The sequence below is a fragment of the Drosophila tropicalis genome, unplaced genomic scaffold (genome assembly GCF_018151085.1).
Source record: "Drosophila tropicalis isolate 14030-0801.00 unplaced genomic scaffold, ASM1815108v1 contig_158, whole genome shotgun sequence".
In the NCBI taxonomy this organism is placed as follows: Eukaryota; Metazoa; Arthropoda; class Insecta; order Diptera; family Drosophilidae; genus Drosophila; species Drosophila tropicalis.
In genome coordinates, this window is record NW_027172602.1 from 9,952,875 (window position 1) to 9,972,944 (window position 20,070).

Consider the following 20,070-nt stretch of genomic DNA (forward strand, 5'->3'; position numbering starts at 1 on the left):
TTCTGGGATAAGTTTGGTCACACTGGATTTGGTATTTTTTCGGTTCCCACTATTTCTTAACAGTATGCTAACAGCGACTGTTCTTCTTTTTTTTTTGTTTATATTTTCAAGTCGAATTGGAAGGTTGTGTGCGCGGTCGGTCGTTTTCGCTTTAAAAAAAAAAAATAGATCAACAATTTTTGAAAAAGTACTTGTATTCGGGAGTTATTGTTCAATTTAAATAATTACATTGGAATTAAAAATGAGATAGTAGTGTCAGTTAAGAAAACTGGAAAAAGTTTTCTGCTTTTCGGTTAAATTAATTTTTTTTTTTTTTTTGTATTTTGTTTACCTACGAGCTGTGCGAAATGTTAGTAAATATATATATATGAATCTCTCTCCATTGTTATTTTGTAGTTGTGTGAAGTGAAACGACAACAAAAAAAAAAACGCGTACATATTTATTGTTGCTGGAGATGTTAAAAGTTTTAACAATTTTTTAAACCGAAAACCAAAAAAAAAGAGAAGTAGAGAAGAAAAAAAGCAACAAACGTGACTAGTTTATTTAATTGATGCAGCAACAACAACAAGTGATTTTTTTTTTTCATTTTTCGGTGAATAGAAGATGACGTCGTCGTCAGCGTTGGCGTTGACGTCGGCTTTAGCCTGTTGCATGCATCTATATTGATGTATGTGTGTGTTTGCGTGTGTGTGCGTGTGAGGAAAAGGCGGCGACGGTTTTTGTTGATGCTTAAAACGCGTGCAATTAGCATTTTATGAAAAAAAGGAAAAATTATTAAAATTAAAATGAGGGTGCGCCATTATGGGCTGCTGCAGCAGCAATAACAATAACAGCAACAACAACAAAAGAGAAGCTTCAACAATTGTTTAGTAATTGCCTGCAATTTCGTAATGCAACAACAACAACAACAAAAGTTGTAGCAGTCATAGCACTACAGTGAATACTTGATATACGTTTAAACATATTTACTATGATCGATTGATCATGTTGTCAATTAGAATGCTTTCTTCTTTTATTGTTTAAAGTGTAAACAAATCCATAAATGTTTTAGTTCAACTCTAAGCGGTTTAGTTTGTGTTTAGCCAGTGCCTACTGTGCTTGTAGTAAAGCGCCGTTACATAGCCACAAATACCAATGCAATCTTCATGAGGCGTCGGCGTCGCCGACCTGCATTACCCATGCTTGTTTTTTCTTTCATAAATCCTCTCACTCACTCGCTCACACACAGACACACACACACAGAGACATGCTGTTGCACATGCACATGACATAGACGCACTTGTGCGTGGTCTCTTTCACTCGCAGTCTTTTACTGCTGGAGCACTGTGGTCTAAGATCGAGGAGCATTGTTTTTGTTTAAATAATGTACATAAAAGAACTTGATTTGAAATTTTTTTTTTTAGAAACTTTTTGCTAGACATATGTAACTATTAATAGAATTGACTGTAAATCGATTTTAATAAATCTTTTTGCAAGTGAATATTATGTAAATTATTGTCTAACCACGGTAACACGGTTTGCTTTCTACCTGCGCCAACGCTTTCGCTTGCACTGGCAGGGCTCTGCATATGTGTGTGTGTGTGTGTTGTGTGACAGGCCCGTTATAAATTTGTTTGCCCATAAACCATTTGCCCATGGGCATTCTTTGGAATCGAATTAATAAACAATTACACACACTTACATATCCAGATGTACATATGTATGTTTGTATGTGTGTGTATTTAGGTGCATATATGTACATATGTATGTACATACATACATGCAGAAATTTTGTCTCTCGATTGCCACTTACCCACACACACTCTGTCTTTCTCTCTTCGATACTCTTTGTTTTAGGCTCTCTTCTAGCTTGAATATTATTATTAAGCAAGTGCAATAATTGTTTATTTTGGATATAAAGCCATGATCCATTTAAATAAAAGAACTAAAAAAATGTTGTAAGCTAAAATTATAAAATTAGCCAAACAATTCAATCCGGAAACCACCATCACATCCAGCAACAACAACAACAAGGAGAAACGACGATTGCAGGAAACAGCAGAACCAACTATACGTGTTTTTACTGTACTTGGTTTGTTTATGCATCATGAAACAACAAAAACAACAGCAACAGCAAGAACCACAAACATATGATGGATACAAAAACAACACCAACAACAGCACCAGCTACAACGACAGCAACAGCATTAAAAGAAGAAGAAAAGGAATACAACAAATGTGGATTCTTTTTAGCATATTGATAATCATAAAATCGCCACAGGTATGTCTAAAGATTTTTTAAATTTAATTTTAATTTCTAAATAAATTAAGATTAAAAATATATAGAACAAAAAGTCTAGAAAGTGCTGAGATAAAATTTTTTTGCTCTTCTCCTATAACTGGAACTTATGCCGACTATTTGAATTATGGATTCAAAATAGAACAATCAAATTAATTTTTGTTTTAAGATTGAACTATTTTTGACTTTACAAAATGGACACGTCAAATTTAATTAATTGCAAGATCTAAAATCTACATAGCTCTTGTAAAACGGAACATAATATAGTTTTTGCTATAGCCAGGGGTGTAGCTGGGTTAAAAGGGTTTGAAGGGGCAGCAACTGTTTTTGTTTTAAATATTGGTACATCTTAATTCCGAAATACATATAAAGAATCTTATCTCATTTTAAATTAAGTTCGATGCATACCATTTTAAAATCTATTAACAATAATTGTAATCAATATTTATAAATCCGTTCTATGAATTGTTTTTGCTGTCACGATTATCTTTTTGCTAACCTCCTCTGTCTAGACCTCCCATCCCATCCCAGCCCTGGCCCCAAACTGTGTAGCGCCCCTGGTTTAAGCAAGTTCTTTGTTTCTTAGTCGATTATCACCTAAAGGTACATATATTGGCAAGTTTGACTTGAAAATATACTTATGTATATGTATGTATTATCAAATAGGTGTCATATGACTGTTAACACAAAACTATCTTTTCACTTTGCTGCTGCCTGTAGTTAGAGATCGAGTAACACACAGACTTGGGCACGGCTTTAGCACAAAGATAGCCCCGTCCCTTTGGTGGGGGATGGGGCAGCGTTTAGTTTTCTCTAATTCGTGCTCTCATAATTCTCATGTCACATGGGCTCAAACAAAATAGCCGAAAAGCGAAATCTCATTCCCAGTTACCATTAATATTTGAAACTTTTTATCAGCCTTGAGGTTAAAAGAGAAGAAACTGCAAAGTAAACAACCTAAAATTGGCTAAAAACATAGACTTTTCTAAAAGTCTCTAACCGAATTAGTGGGGTTCCAATCAATTTAAATTATATTCAAAAGAATCGTGTTTTAGAATTTTGCTAAAATCACTTTTTATCAAGAGGCTGAGAAGTTTTTAATCGTGTGGATTTCATTTTGGCATCCATAAACTGTTTGCTTTAGGTTGTTGTTGTTTTTGCTTGTTAATAACTTGTTTTTGGTTTTGTTTTAACCAGTTTTGACTAAGTGTGGCTATTATTGGTTTTTACCTTTTACAACAGTGGGGCGTAAAATCCCCGTAAAGTACAATTAAATAAAAGCACGCCACAATATCTCACAACAGAAAAACCACAACTGAAACAATTGCATTATTAGAATTTCTTTTCATGAATAAGTAAAATAGAATGAAAATTTCATTTTTACAACAAAAACTGTCATCCAAAATGTTGCACTATAAACTACTAAATACTAATACCTAGTTGTAGTTATTACATTGAGTTTGCTTTTTAATAAAATCAAGAAATCAAACTACCCACATACCCATACAACATCAAAGATCGATCGAAAAGTTTTGGCAAAACTACCATTTTTAGGCCACAAACTTGCAAAGTTTTGTAAAGATGTTTTTAATGTTTTACATCATATCTCAAAATTAGGGATTTATAAAGATTTCTGAAGCAGCTTTATTTAAAAATTGTTTTTATTGCTGAAATGATCTTAAGTGAAGTTTAATAGATTATATTTTAAAAAGTAATTTACAACTATTCGCCTTGAATTTGTGAGGATAGGATCTACATACGTACATATATCTTTGATCTTTGCGATGCCTTTGATTAATTCTTTGTTAGCCATCATTTCCTACAACTTTTTGGGTTACTTGGTCTGTTGTCTTTCTATCTCTCTCTCTCCCTCTCTTTGTTTCATTTAGAGGCAAATTCAAGGTTGCTTCTCCTAGCCTAAGGCTAAAACAGTCAATGTCTAACAAATTCTTTGTGAATTTGCTTCAACTCACGTGCTTTTCGAATACTTATTTTCTATGTTTTTTTTTTATCTTAACTTATCTAAAATCATTCTATACCGGCCGGGTCATTACGTGCCGGCTTATCGCCTGAACTTGACAAAAAGCAAACAAAAACCAAAAAACAAACACATTTAAAAACAAAACAAAAGAGTAGAAAGAAGCATTTTGTATTACTAAGCAGTCAGAAAAAAGAAGCTCGATGACATCAGCCAAGAAGCATGATGATGGGTAGAGAGCTTGGCCAAAGGTTTATGTACATACACACACATATGTACCTACATATATATACATACATATATACATATATATAAATTGGCATTATTGTAAAAACGGTACAGTCACCTTACAAGAAAAGAAGGCGACAAAATTATTAATCACACCAAAAAGGATTATTTTCCACTTTTGTTTTAGCTGTTATCAAGATGAAAGTAAAGATCTTAGCCACCCCAACCCCCCCTATTCATTGTCATCTTAGGAGTGCTTCTACATAATACTTACTTTATTCAATTACCAGATCGAAAAATTAGCTGTCGGCAATTAAAGCTACCTCTCTCAACTCATTTCATCCCATTTCATGTGTGTATCTCTTATCCAAAGTATATCTCAATAAGCCCCCATAAGAAAGGCGTCAGATGACGGCGACTCCCTCATTCCTCCCCGATCGTACATATTAAAACTATGTCAAGTGCTTTTCTGTGCTGTGGGTGGATGGCTAGTTGAATTGGTTAGGGTTGGGTTGATTGGAAAATGCAGAAGCAACGCAAATGCACCAGCAACCACTCCCTAAAACAAAAAAAAAGAAGAATAAAACACAATGAAGTAAGTGAAACGTCTCTTTCGACTTTGATATACCATGCAGCAAGTGAAATAACACTTCATGTAGGAAGCTAACTTCAATGCTTTGTGGTCTCCAGCGCCGCCAGCGGCCAAATCTAGTGTGATCTGTCAAATTCTTTCATAGAAGAGAGACTATGTTCAGCAAAATGAGTGCCTATTCAGACGGAGAGACATACAGACGGACGGACCAATGAATAGACAGGCAGACAGATCTACTTGGCTACTGATGACTTATCAAAAAAATATACATACATATGTACATATATGTATATATGTACATATATACTCTTTTTTCTGGCTGTTTGTGGGATTTAATATACCATCTCATTGCCTCTCGGGTGCATGGTATCCAATTCCAAATTCAATTACAAACATTTCACTTTGTTTTTGGGTTTTCTTTTCATTTCGATTGTTGTTGTTTTGGAGAATTTTATTTATAACTTTTTTTTTCATGCTCTAAATTTAATTAATTGAATTGTTTCAGTTTTTTTTTTTTTGTTTGGGTGATTTGAGTTTTAAAGTATCTGCTTTTTGTTATTGTTGTTGCTGCTGCTGTTGCAGTTGTAAATAGAAGTGAAAGATACTTATTTACCACTAATTGGTATGCAATACACAGCCACACATACACACCAAGTGTCTTCTTCTTTACCGTATTCTAAAGTGCCCTCAAGTGAAGCGAAGCAAAAAAAAAAAAGTTCATTTTGGTTTTTAGTGTCCATCCAAAAGGGCAAGAGAAACAGAAAGACAGAGAGAGATGTAGAGTATATGTTGTTGTTCCTATTGTTTATCTATGTATGCATATATGTATACACACTAATTAAAAGAAGGGTAAAAAAAACGCTCCTTAGACATTCATTTTCTTAGGCAAAACTAACTAAAATTGCCAAGAATATTTGAAAGATCAGTAGAAGAAAAACCATAGAGGGCACTCCTCCTACCCATTTGCTATTTTTTTGTTGTGCTTTGTTGTCTTTCTTCCAACAGTCAACTCTCATTGTTAACTAACCCACATCTACATAAAAGTAAATACAAAAGCACAAACATTCCTGAGGCTAAGGAATGGTGAAGGCGGAGGTTGCAGGAGGATGGAGGGCAAAAACCAGTGGGGAAACAGTCAGTCAACTGTCAACAATTTGGCCATCAATTTGTATTATTTATTATCTAGAGCCAAGAATAGCTCCATCTCTCTCTCTCTTTCTATTTCTTTCATCCACTTGCTCCCCCCTTTTGGAACTTGAAGTGGCTTAAAAATAGATCAAAATAAAAAAAAAAAAAGAAGAAAAGAAAGCATTTAGCAGCAAATTAAGTAAAATGAAATGAAATCTCTATTTGAGAAAAAAAAAAGATGAGAAACTATATAAGACTTATTGGGCAGATAGTTTGATATATACACTCATGATGAAAAAATAGGTACACCCCTTGAAGTCTAACTTGATTGACTTTAGATTAGCATAACTTTTTTCCTATAACCTTAATCACTAAATAAATGCACCTTTGTTTATTAAACAATTATGTATAAAAATAACATTATTTGGAAAAGAAAAATAATTTTGTTCAAAAGTAACAGTATAGAAAATTAAATTGCAGAATTTGGTCCTTGATTAAAATAATAGATACACTTCAATTGACTAAATTATATTTAAATACTTGGTTCCCAAATCACTGTACATAATTTTTAAGTCTTTATTTAAATAATATTCTTTATTTAAACATTACTTTTGCTATCCGGTTAAGCATACTCTTGGAACTTGACAGGTCTCTATAGAAATCTTCATCGACGCAGTCCTATAATTGTCGATTGAGGCACATTTTTTTTTGCCACCTGATTCTATAGCTCATCCCACAAGTGTACATACATACATATGTACATATATGAAGGAAATCTGTTTTTCATTCCTTTCAATTAGTGGCCAATCAGCATCAAATCATCAAATCTTAGTCACTTCCAATTCCAATTTGTCGATCTTAATGACATTTTACAACTAAAGAACAGATTCTCGAATGAATAACGATACTTTGTGCAGGGTATCTCAAATGCGATCAATTCATTTATGTTGTTGTTTATCCAAATTAAGTGATCTAACATAATCTAATTGCTGTAACTTTACCTACTATGCATGTGTGTGTATATGTACATAGTCACTAATAGTTTCTAAAACAATTATTTACGTTAATTAATATTAATTGCGGTGCATATAAACCTAACATTAAACTACAAAGCAAAAAAAGAAAAATAACAAACTGAAATAACTGGGCCAAGTCTCTCTTCGTGTATACCGAAACAACTTTGGAACAAAATCTTAAATATTTGCACTTTTAGTCTCAGTCGAGTTGAGAAGAGTTTCAATTGCTAACTGAATTGACGTAGTTTGACGATGATGGCAAACGGAAGAAGAAGGAAGGGGGTAGCTGGCGGGGGAGGCGGTGATTGGCGGTATAAAACGGCAATTTGTTTATTGAACACCAAAATATGAAAAAAAGAGAAGCTAAATAACAGCAGCAGCAGCAAAAAAACAACAACAACAACAGCAACTTGGTTAGCGCTCACCTAACTGGTTTTTGATTTTGGCTGTTGCCATATAAAAATAATTAACAAAAAAAAAAAAAAAAAAAACCCGAAAAAAATCACAAAAAAAAACCTACAACGTTTTATAAATCACACGATATAGCAACAACAACAACAACAAGAATGCTATATACATATAATAACGGCTTCCTCCTTGCCTCCCTCCCCTATTAAGCGGCCGCTGTGCCTCCACCCCTACCCCCTTTTACCTTACCACTCACCCTTCCTTTGATCCGCCCATCATTTCACCTGACTTTAGCTTTTAACCCCCTGCCTCCCTTATCCACACCTCTCCGCTCCACCCCTCCACTCTCATTCACAATGAAATCGTACAACAAATTTTTTTTTTTTTTTACGTTTGTGATTTCAATTTGAGTTGCGTTTATTTTTTTAAGCTCGAAATTTTTATTTGCATTCGCTTAACTTTGCCATTGTGTTTGTTGTTGTTGTTTCTATATGATTTTTGTACAAAAAAAAAAAACACAAGTACAACAACAAATATATGACAGTTAAAAAAAAACGAGAAATTTGCTTATTTAGTTTTCCAATTATTAAAAAAAAAAAAAATGAAAGAGCAAATCACAGAAGAATCAACGTCAACCTCATGGACCAAATTTAATAGAAGGAAGTTTTTCAAAAATTAAAAAAAAATATATATATATACATTTGTATGTTTTAATGGAATATTCCATTTGAATAATAATTATTAGCACTCGTTTTTTGAATAGTTTTCATAAATTATGATAATATGAAGGCCTTAGTTCTCGTTTCATCTGACTACTGTGATCATTGTGATGATAATGGCGATGATGACGATGACGACGATGATGATGATCATCCTCATCATTGGGTTGATATTTTTGCCCTCCCACAATAATTAATTGCCATAATTATCAGAAATAGCAGATGATGATAAATGATATAACTAGAGGGAGAGAAAGAGAGAGACAAGGTCACTAACGATTCGTCCGTTAAATTGTCCAACAGTCTTTCTTTTTCTCTCTCTCTCTCTCTCTCCCTCTCCCTGTGTGTGTGTCTCTTTGTTTATATAGTATACAAAATATATAATATATAAACTTTCCCAAAAAAAAAAACAAAAATCAAAATGAACCAAAAAAGTGAAAGGCAAAATGTCAATCACGAAAAAAAAAAAAAAAACAACAACTAAAACATGCAAAACTATAACAATTTAAAAATTTAAAAAAAATCTACTTTTTTTTTGTGCAAAGAATTTATCAATGAAATTCTAAATATTATTATATTTCTACTCTGACTATATTTAGAGTAAACAAATATTAAAATTATTAAGTACTATTACGTATTTATTTTTATCATTAAATGGGACCGAATGACGGCTGGTTTTTTTTCTTCTAATTCTTTAATTTAAATTCCCATTCACAAGCAATAATGCAATAGATTGCATTTTACTTACAAATAACTTAAATTACTTCACTTACTTTAAACTTCAATTAATGATCGATTTTATTTGGTTTATGTATTAATTTTCTTACTGAACTTTTTTAATACACCAAAGTAAACTAGAAAGGTGCTTCAAATTGTTTGCCAAGTGAGTCAATAGAATGTTAATTTTAATGTTAATATCTAAATGTCTTGATTCTTGATACGTAAATGCAAAAACCGCAGGCGAACTGCTAATTATCGATCACGGATTGAATTCTCCGTGTTGACATTGCGTGTTTTTTTTCGCGGTCATTCCACGAAGATTACGGAAGGCCTTGCCTTTGTTTTGTTTTTGTCCACACACACACACACTAAGTATATACACGTGATCTTTGATTCTAAATTTTCAGATTTAATTATAATTTGCAACTAAATACAGTTTTGTTTTCAACCTTTTTCGGTCACCTTTAACCTGTGTAATTCTACTCTATGATTGATTATAGGTTAATATTGAAGCCGTCTATTAGTTCAATATCATGCGAAACTTATAGGAAATGTTTCCTTTGGCTGCCCTTTCAAGAGATGTTTTACTGGATGGAAATGAATTTGTATTTTCAAATTTTTTGAATTGAAAGACAGATAATGGGGCTAAGATTGATTTATCAATCAAAAACATATAGTAAATTCTCTAAAATGGGAGCCATTTGGTTATTTCAAAGTCCCTTACCCGATTCAATTAAGCTTTGCTTGGAGTTTTAACCCTTTCATGCTTTTAAAATACGATTTTCTTTGTTTAACATTTTATGTGTATTAAATGTATACGATGTCTATGGCTTTTGTTTTCTAAAATTGATAAGAACTGAATTATTATCTGATAATATGTATTCGAAAGAAAGTTCGATTTTGATTAAGAAAAAAGTTGATTTCGTTTCTTGTGCTCGAAGTGACAAAATATGGAAAAAATGTAATATACGTACATATGAGTATATTGACAAATGATCCATATAGACAAAATGGCATGGCATTGTCTCTAAGGCCAGACTGAGAGAAAGACACAGAGAGAGAGAGAGAGGGAGAGAGATAGTGAGGATCATTATAAATCGCTTAAGTTTTAAGTGAAGACCAAGGCAAATGAGAGATAGTAGTGAGCAGAAGTGAGAGATAGAAGAGAGGCTTATGCAACAGGCGCCCGGGGGGCTTTTTGTTGATGACAATGCAAGCCGCAAATACCAAACACGCACACACACACACACACACACAGTCAAATGAGATGCAATCTGACAGAAAATTGCCATAGCCCTGACTTTCTGAGTCAATTCGATCGCGCGCACCGCTCCTCCTCCCCCCTCTCTATCTCTCTCATTCACTCTATCCCCCCACTTTGTTTCTTTGGCATTGTAGCACCATGACAATGATTACGAATGATCATGATCATAATGATGATGACGATCATTGGTAATGATCATCAAGAGCAAAAGCCAAAAGCGAAAGCAAAGTTTTATGTACTTTGAAAAGCTTATCGCTCCCATGATTAATGGGCCAGACAGGGCTACCGGCAATATTGATAATTCCCTCAAAAAAATATAGGTCAGTTACAGTTAGAGTTATGTATATAAACTAATAATGATAAGGCAGATTTCAAGACAATATGTTTTTGGTTTTATTTCGTTCTAATTTTTAGGCAAATGCAGCCGATTTGGTTATCAATGTGCCAAGTGCAAGTAGCAATGATAATGCCTTCTATCGGATCGATTACAGTCCACCATTTGGTTATCCTGAACCGAATACAACAATACCAGCCAGTGATATAGGCAAAGATATACAATTCTCACATGCTCTACCCGGAACTGAATATAATTTTTGGCTATATTATACAAATTCCACACATCGAGAGCTCCTTACCTGGACGGTGAAAATAACTACAGGTAAGTGTAATCGAAGGAAGGGCGTTCACATACCATAAATGTTTATTGAAATATTTGTTTGTACATTGCAGCACCCGATCCGCCAGCGAATCTTAGTGTACAATTACGTTCAAGCAAGAGTGCTTTCATCACATGGAAACCGCCAGGAATGGGAGCCTATTCTGGTTACAAAATCAAAATATTTGGCCTTACCGATGTGGGCTATAGTCGTACCTTTTCACTGGATAGCAATGATACATTGCAATTGTCAGCCAAGGAATTGACACCAGGTGGTACCTATCAAGTGCAGGCCTATACCATATATCAGGCCAAAGAATCGGTGGCCTATACAAGTCGAAATTTCACCACAAGTAAGTCCCGATCGATGGGAGGCACGCGCAGTCCCAACAGTAAATGCAATTTTTAATCACACACACACATACACTTATGGGTATTAAATTGGTCTTAATATATATTAACTAACCAATACACACACACACACTATCAAACACTCTTGAATTCTTCTCTACTTTACTCTTCTTTACTCTAACAAAACGGAAAGCAATGCTAAGGTAAACACACATATCCATTTATTTTGATTATATTGTATGGTAGTGTCTTAGTTAAGCTATCTAAAATATAAGCTAAATGATTACTAAAACAAAAAGAACAAAAAGAAAAGAAAGAATGAAAAGAATCACACTAAATATATATACAGGGCCCCAACATTACAATGGTTCACAAAATCAATACAATTGGCGCATCAAATTTTATTACAAACAAACTTAAAAATACGTATATTCTAATTTTGGTACCACTGTGCGGTTAGGCCTGTTGCGTATTTATTTGAAGTTCAATTTGAGTTTGAAAATAAGGCTTAAAATTAAGTCTGTTCTCGTTTCCGAATCGATTTGAAACCTGAATCAAGAGCAATTCCACAAGTTTCAAGTTTCGTCTACTAGAGTTGCCAAGCTTTATAATTATCCTGAACAAATAATATCTGTGAAAAGTTTTTAAACTAATTCAATAAACAATTGAAGTCCAATGTGACATCAAAGTTATTTGTTGTTTATAGCCGTCAACCATATTCATTTCCATTGAAATCCTTCGAAAACGAGAACTGTTTAATTTTTGTTGTATCGATTTTTTGGTTTGGTTTTCACATTCAATTGTTTGGTTTAATTCACTACATATTACAGATGATTAGAAAAATATTAACAAACGATTTGAAACTGAGTAATTTGTCTCGTAATCTGATTCAGGCAGAAACATTCGGAATCGGAAACGAGAAAAATTTCTCAGGTTTAAATTTCAATGTTGGCTTTAAATTAATCATTCGTTCAGAAGAGAAGATTTTCATGTTTATTGGATGAATCATTTTATATCTGATGGGCTTAAATTAAGTGTTGGACCTTCTTTTAACACAAACAATTTGATCTAACCTTAACCCTAACCTCACATAGGCATATATCCTCCTAATCATATAATCAAATGAAACACTTTTGGTTTTGTTAGCAACTTCTTTTTTTTTTGTTTGTTTTGTGTAGTAAACATTTTTAATTCATTTATGCATCTTCATCTACATCTACTCCCTCCCGAAAACAAAAAAAAAAACACCTGTCTCCTGTCGTAAAAAATTCCCGCAAACCATCCACTACTTAGAGCCGAATACGCCTGGTAAATTCATCGTTTGGTTTCGAAATGAGACAACGCTCCTGGTGCTGTGGCAACCGCCTTTCCCCGCTGGTCTTTACACACACTACAAGGTTTCCATAACACCGGATGATGCTATCGAGAGTGTGCTGTATGTTGAACGCGAAGGCGAACCGCCTGGACCCGCTCAGGCGGCATTCAAGGGTCTGGTGCCGGGTCGTCCGTATAATATATCAGTTCAAACCGTATCCGAAGATGAGACATCTGTGCCGACAACGGCACGATATCTCACAGTGCCCGAGCGTCCTCTAAATGTTACCTTCGATGCGGATTACACAACAACCGAGTCGTTTCGAGTGCGCTGGGAACCGCCACGATCGTATAGTGAATATGATGGCTATCAAGTGTCATTGTCCACATCCCGTCGAACATATAATGTGGCACGGAGTGAAAATGCTAACTCAGTGTATTTTGATTATCCGGAACCCTTGGAGGCGGGCAGAAGTTATGATGTGGTGGTCAAGACAATATCCGATAATGTCAATTCGTGGCCAGCAACAGGAGAGATTACTTTGCGGCCCAAACCAGTGCGTAAATTGCGTGGCTATCTGGATGATCGTAGCAATGTTTTGCATATATCCTGGGAACCGGCGGAGACGGGCAAGCAAGATGGCTATCGAATAAGGTAAGACAAATAAAGAGGGGGCAGGAAGCGGTTAGTAATTTAATGTTATTTCATCATTATTGCAGCTATCATGAGCAAGGCAATGAAACTAGCCTTACGAAATCATTATCCGCCGAAACCACAATCGAGACAAAGAAAACGGAATATAAGCTAGAACCCTTGCTGGCTGGACGACGTTATCACATAAGTGTTCAGGCTTTGTCCAATGGCATGAGTTCGAATGCAACTGTCATCACAAGGGACACACGACCCGGAGCACCCATTATACAGGAGCTACATAGCATACCACTCGGCTTGAATATCAGTTGGCGGAGCAAGGAGAACTCGCATCAGGATCGCTTTGAGGTCCACTATCAACGAAATGGCACACACGAGGAGCGCACCATAACGACAAATCAAACGAATTTAATCATAAGGCATTTGCATGCCGGTTCCGGTTACGAGATTAAGGTCTATGCGATTAGTCATGAAATGCATAGCGAGCCGCATTCCTATTTCCAGGCAGTGTGTAAGTGTGAAGAAGTCAGGAGTGTTCTTAATCAATTGATGCTTTAACTTGAAAAATTCTTTCCGATTCTTGCAGTTCCCAAGCCACCGGTGAATCTAACCCTGCATACGGTGAACACGAATCTGGTGGAGCTCAATTGGCAACCGCCCGAGGGCAGTGATTTCAGTGAGTATGTGGTACGCTATCGCACAGATGCCTCGCCCTGGCAGCAATTGGCTCACATACGTGAGAATCATGCCAGTATCAAAGATATGCGCTACGGGGAAAGATATCTGGTGCAGGTCAATACGGTTAGCTTTGGTGTGGAGAGCGCCCAGCCCCTGGAACTGAATGTTACAATGCCGCCGCAGCCTGTCTCGAATGTGGTGCCGTTGGTTGATTCACGTAATCTGACCCTGGAATGGCCACAGCCCGATGGACATATAGACTACTATACAATCAAATGGTGGCCAACCGATGCAGTGAATCAAGTGGAATATAAGAATGTGACACCCTTAGAGAATCGTAAGTAAACTTAAGAAATGGGGAGTTTCGTATTGTTATTAAACAATTTCTGTTATTCACAGATTCGACTCCAAGTGTACGGATACCCATTGATGATCTGTCACCTGGTCGCCAATATAAATTCGAAGTACAGGCCAGCTCCAATGGCATACGCTCGGGCATAACGCATCTCTCGACACGTACAATGCCGCTCATTCAATCGGATGTCTTTATATCGAATGTACTGCCTATGGATCCGGATTCAGATCAAGCGGAACAACAACATCTCAGCGAATCGATTACATTAAGCTATACACCGACTCCAGCAGCAAGTACACGATTCGATATTTATCGTTTCTCCCTGGGCGATCCAGCAATAAGAGATAAAGAGAAACTAGCCAATGATACGGAGCGCAAGCTAACGTTTTCGGGCCTAACGCCCGGCCGTCTGTACAACATAACCGTGTGGACAGTGAGCGGAGGCGTTGCCAGTTTGCCCATACAGAGGCTCTATCGTCTGCATCCATTGGCGATATCAAAATTGGAGGCCACCCGTGTAGATGCGCGAGAAATAACACTTCAATGGCCAGCACCAGCCGGTGAATGGACAGACTTTGAGCTGCAGTATCTCAGCGCTGATGACGAGTCGCCGCAGTTGATCCAGAATGTGACCAAGCAAACACAAATGACAATACAACGTCTGCAGCCGTATCACAATTATACCTTTACCGTGGTTGTACGTTCCGGTTCGACTGGCCTTGACGCTAATACGCCAGCAGGCACCCCAAATACGGGTTCGGCTACGGGTGGCGGCGGCGGAGGCACTATCTTGCGCAGCAGCCCACCCATTTCGGCCAGCTATCAGACTCTGCAGGCGGCACCGGGTCGTGTGGATTACTTTCAGCCCAGCGATGTTCAACCCGGTGAAATAACATTCGTTTGGCTGTTGGAACCAAGCGAACAGCATGGACCCATTGAGCATTTTCGGATAATTTGCCAAAATGCCTACGATACGGAGGATGTGATTAACTATGAGTTTACAGCGAATAGCACTGAGGGACGTATTAGTAATCTAGTGCCAGGCAATAGCTATATATTTCGCATACAAGCCAAGTCCCTGGAATTGGGCTATGGACTTGAGCGTGAGTATAGACAATTGATGCCCATTTTGGCGCCGCCTTCGCCTTTGGCCAGCATAATTCCCCTGGAGGTTAGCCGGACAAGCTCCACCATACAGATTAGCTACAGGAAAAACTATTTCTCCAATGCCCACGGATTGGTGCGTCAATATACTATCATAGTGGCCGAGGATGTTGGCAAAAATGCTTCCGGCTTGGAGATGCCCAGTTGGCAGGATGTACAATCGTATACCATATGGTTACCCTATCAGGCCATTGAGCCATACAATCCCTTTGCCAATCGTTCATTGGCCTTGGCATCCAGCGACTTGGAACAATTCACCATTGGATCGGCTAATTGTGAGCAAAATCTGGCCGGCTATTGCAATGGACCGCTACGCTCTGGCACAACGTATCGCATTAAAATACGGGCGTTTACCGATCATGATAAGTTCACCGATACCGCCTACAGTGAGCCGATCACAACGGATCGCAATGATGTCATCTGGTTGGCCTCCGCATTGGGTATCTTCTTGTGTCTGGCCTTTCTGGCCATTGTGGTTGCCTATTTCCGTTATCGGAATAGCAGTTTGCGACGCTCCAATAAGCTGGCACGCATGCAGGACGAGCTAGACATTCTGCCCGATGGCCATATAACCCCCAAATCGACCCGTTCATATTAAAGATTTCGCCGAACACTATCGCATCATGTCGGCCGATTCAGATTTTCGTTTTAGCGAAGAATTCGAAGAACTTAAACATGTGGGACGGGATCAGGCGTGCAGTTTTGCCGATCTACCATGCAATCGTCCAAAGAATCGATTCACCAACATTCTGCCCTACGATCATTCACGATTTAAACTTCAGCCCGTCGACGATGATGATGGCTCCGATTATATTAATGCCAACTACATGCCAGGGCATAATTCGCCACGGGAATTTATTGTCACCCAGGGACCATTGCATTCCACCCGTGAGGAATTCTGGCGCATGTGCTGGGAGAGCAATTCTCGGGCAATTGTCATGCTGACGCGTTGCTTTGAAAAGGGACGCGAGAAATGTGATCAATATTGGCCAATTGATCGTGTGCCCATGTTCTATGGTGATATCAAAGTGCAGCTTATAACGGACACACATTTCCTGGATTGGAGTATATCTGAATTCATGGTATCAAGGGTAAGTAAAAGCGAATACCCAATTGTTTCTCCCATCTGATTCCCATCTCTCGTTCTCTTCAAATAGAATTGTGAATCGCGGATTATGCGGCATTTTCATTTCACCACTTGGCCTGATTTTGGTGTGCCAGAGCCGCCTCAATCTTTGGTTAGATTTGTGCGTGCCTTTCGCGATGTCATTGGCACGGATATGCGACCAATTATTGTCCACTGCAGTGCCGGAGTGGGACGTTCGGGTACATTTATAGCACTCGACCGCATATTGCAGCATATCAATAAGGCAGATGATGTGGATATATTTGGCATTGTATTTGCCATGCGCAAAGGTAAATAATACTTGATTTGCTTTCATTTGTTTGAAACCCAGACTAATACATTTGATCTCGTTGTTTTTAGAGCGCGTTTTCATGGTGCAAACGGAACAGCAGTATGTGTGCATACATCAATGCCTTCTGGCCGTGCTTGAGGGTAAGGAACATCTGTTGGCCGATTCCCTGGAGCTTCATGCCAATGATGGCTATGAGGGTAAGTGGTGGCCAGACACAATTACAAACTCAATCTCGATGATGATGTTGATGATAATAGATGACAGCTGTGTGGCTAAGTGACTAATTTTGCTATTTCATTTCTTTATAAACCAAAAAACAAAAACGAAACCAAGAAAATTTCAACAACAACAAAATTAGCAATACAAATTTATGGCTTGGGCTGTGCTTCTCTTTTATATATAAATAATAAAATTCAAATAAATTTTAATTCTGGCTCAGGTTTATCAAAAAAAAAAAACCAAAGGAAACATTCAAAAAATGAGAGATTTCTTTTTTTTTTTCTTCCTAAATTGTAACTAACCGAATTAATAATTATTTTTCTTCTTTCTTTTCACATACATCTACACACACACACACACACACACACACATACACACACAAACACACACACATACACAATTGTAAATCACACACATACACAAACACAACTACGCCTAACAATCACACTTTATGCTCATCCACAATGCTCACTGCTCTTCCTCTTTCTCTATATATACATATATTTGTATTATATATGAACTCAAAAAAAAAAAAAACCAAAAAAAAAAAAAAAAAAACAAATCTGAAATTCAGTGACTAAAATTTACTTAGAGCGCCCGAAACTCCAACAACAACAACTGCAACAACAAGAAATGAAATTGAATGGAAAGACTGGCGGCAGCTTAATGCCCATTAGGGCATCATTAGCATTGGCCGAAGAACTGGATAAAGAGCTGGAGCCTGAGCATACCACCACGAAAGTAAAGGATGAGGAGCATTACAAGATCAATAATGTCAATGATGATGATGACGAAGAGGATGATGACAATGATGATGATGATCAGCAGCCATTGAATCATGAAACCACAGCCATATTATCGACAGGAAGCAGCAGCAGTAACAGTAGTCGAAGCAGTTGGGAGCGTTTGGAGGAGCAACAAAATCCACAACAACATGAACAACATCCACATCCACAACAACAACAAGAGCAAAGCATAAGCACTAGCACTGACTCTGATACTGACACTGAGGATGAGGACGGTGATGGTATTGATAAAAAGTCCGCTTTTAGGTTTGTACCACAAACAACAACAACAACAAGCACAACCAAACAACTACAACAACATCTACCGAACTGCAACCAACAACAACCAGAACAAGAACAATAATTACAATTGCAACAATTGCCTGCTGTTGCCTTCTTTTATCCCAATTAATTAAAATCAAAATATTGCCAATTTTCCTGACACTAAACATTGTATTAACCAAAAAGACAGTAACTTTTGTAAATAATACTAACATACGCGCACCAGGACAATCACAAACACTCACATGCACACCTACACACAAACAACCACCCACAAACACACTTGTACAAAAATGTATATAATTTACTTGGTTTTGGTTTCCCTAACCATTCCATCCATCCATCCATTCATTCATTTTGGCACATTTTTTTTCATTTGTAGTTTGAATTTGTTAATTTGAAATTATCTTAAGACTTATGTACATATATATTTTGTATGTATGCGTGTATGTGAATTAACTTTATATATATTCTTTATATGTATTTATGTCAGTGATTTAATTGTGAGATTTTTTATGTCTTAGATCTCAGATCTAGCCGAAAACAAGATGAAAAACATTGTCAAATGTCCAAAAATCATAATTACTTCCCACTGACATAAATACATTCCACTTAAGTGGAACATATTGTTGTATGATACACCTGTAATTGATTCATAAGTATTTTGTATTTACTAATTATTCAAATTATTTCAGATGACGAGGGCATTGCTGAGACAGGCATCTAGAGAATCCTTCTCCCTTGACTGGGGATGCCTTTTTGCTGATATTTAAACATATACGATAAATAATATACACCTCTAGATATATATATATATACGTATATATCCATATTAGTTATATTAAATCTGCCTGTGATGTGCTGGATGTGATTTGTCTACCCTAAGGCATAAACGGTGCTATCGTATGAGAAGTTCCCTTGCCAGTTTAATCATTTCTTTTGATTGTTTTACCTGTGCCATTTGGGTTGCTTCATATTTTATAATTTGCCATAGAACTGTTTAATGTGTGCATATGAGATGGTGCCGTAAATGCCCTTAATTAGACCAAAACAACAGAGCGTAATCTTAAGTTTCAGGTATATAATTGCTTTTCGTTTTCTTTTCGATGTGCATAATTTATGACAATATTGATGATTGCAATTTATTTTATTTTATTTTTTTTTTTTCACTTTTACTATACTTATACGATTATTATTATATTAATTATGATTTGTAAATTGTAAATTCAATCAATTGTTTTATAGTATTTCGTTTAATTTATACATTGTATTTTCAATTGATCAATTATTGTATTATGCTTATTATTATTATATTATACTTATAATCGGTGATCGGCACCGAAACGAATCAATATTTGTTTTGATGCGGATCCCTGATATATATTTAGCTATATAGTTTAGTTAGTTTTAGTCAAACATTAGTCAGTCAATATAATATTTGTTTATTTTTTTTTTCCTCCTTTGTTCTAAATGTATTTTTTCTGTTTATGTTGTGTGATTTTTTGTTGTCTATTGTATGACATCGACAAATAGGAGTTCTATTTTGTTTTACCTATCAAATTCAAATGCTGAGAATGAAACTAATTTTAAACAATTTCCTTTTTTTGTATTGTTTTTTGTGTGTTCTCGTGCAATATGTTTGGTGTTTTTAAATGTTCCTAAGAAGGCAAATAAATTCTAGTTTAAATAATGTATGTTTTTTTTTTTTTCAAACAATGAGCAACAAAATCTCGCACAAAACAAATGATATACAAATAATATATATATATATTTAAATATACATAAAGTTTAGCATTTCTTTTGTAAATGCTATTTTAAACACAATACACAAATACAATAAAAAAAAAGTGTTATAATTGAAATGA

At 36.2% G+C, this 20,070-nt stretch overlaps 1 protein-coding gene across 1 annotated transcript; it reads left to right on the forward strand.

Moving 5' to 3' along the window:
* The first annotated feature begins 153 nt into the window (after window positions 1-153).
* Window positions 154-19,925, forward strand: Ptp4E (Protein tyrosine phosphatase 4E). The gene is given in 13 exon segments (XM_068302808.1): window positions 154-349; window positions 1,838-2,261; window positions 10,747-10,990; window positions 11,062-11,340; window positions 12,632-13,307; window positions 13,373-13,815; window positions 13,891-14,319; window positions 14,382-16,075; window positions 16,077-16,592; window positions 16,659-16,917; window positions 16,988-17,116; window positions 17,713-18,190; window positions 18,901-19,925. Coding segments are annotated over 12 exon segments (5,325 nt in total). The 5' UTR covers window positions 154-349; window positions 1,838-2,087; the 3' UTR covers window positions 18,905-19,925.
* Window positions 19,926-20,070: the final 145 nt, after the last annotated feature.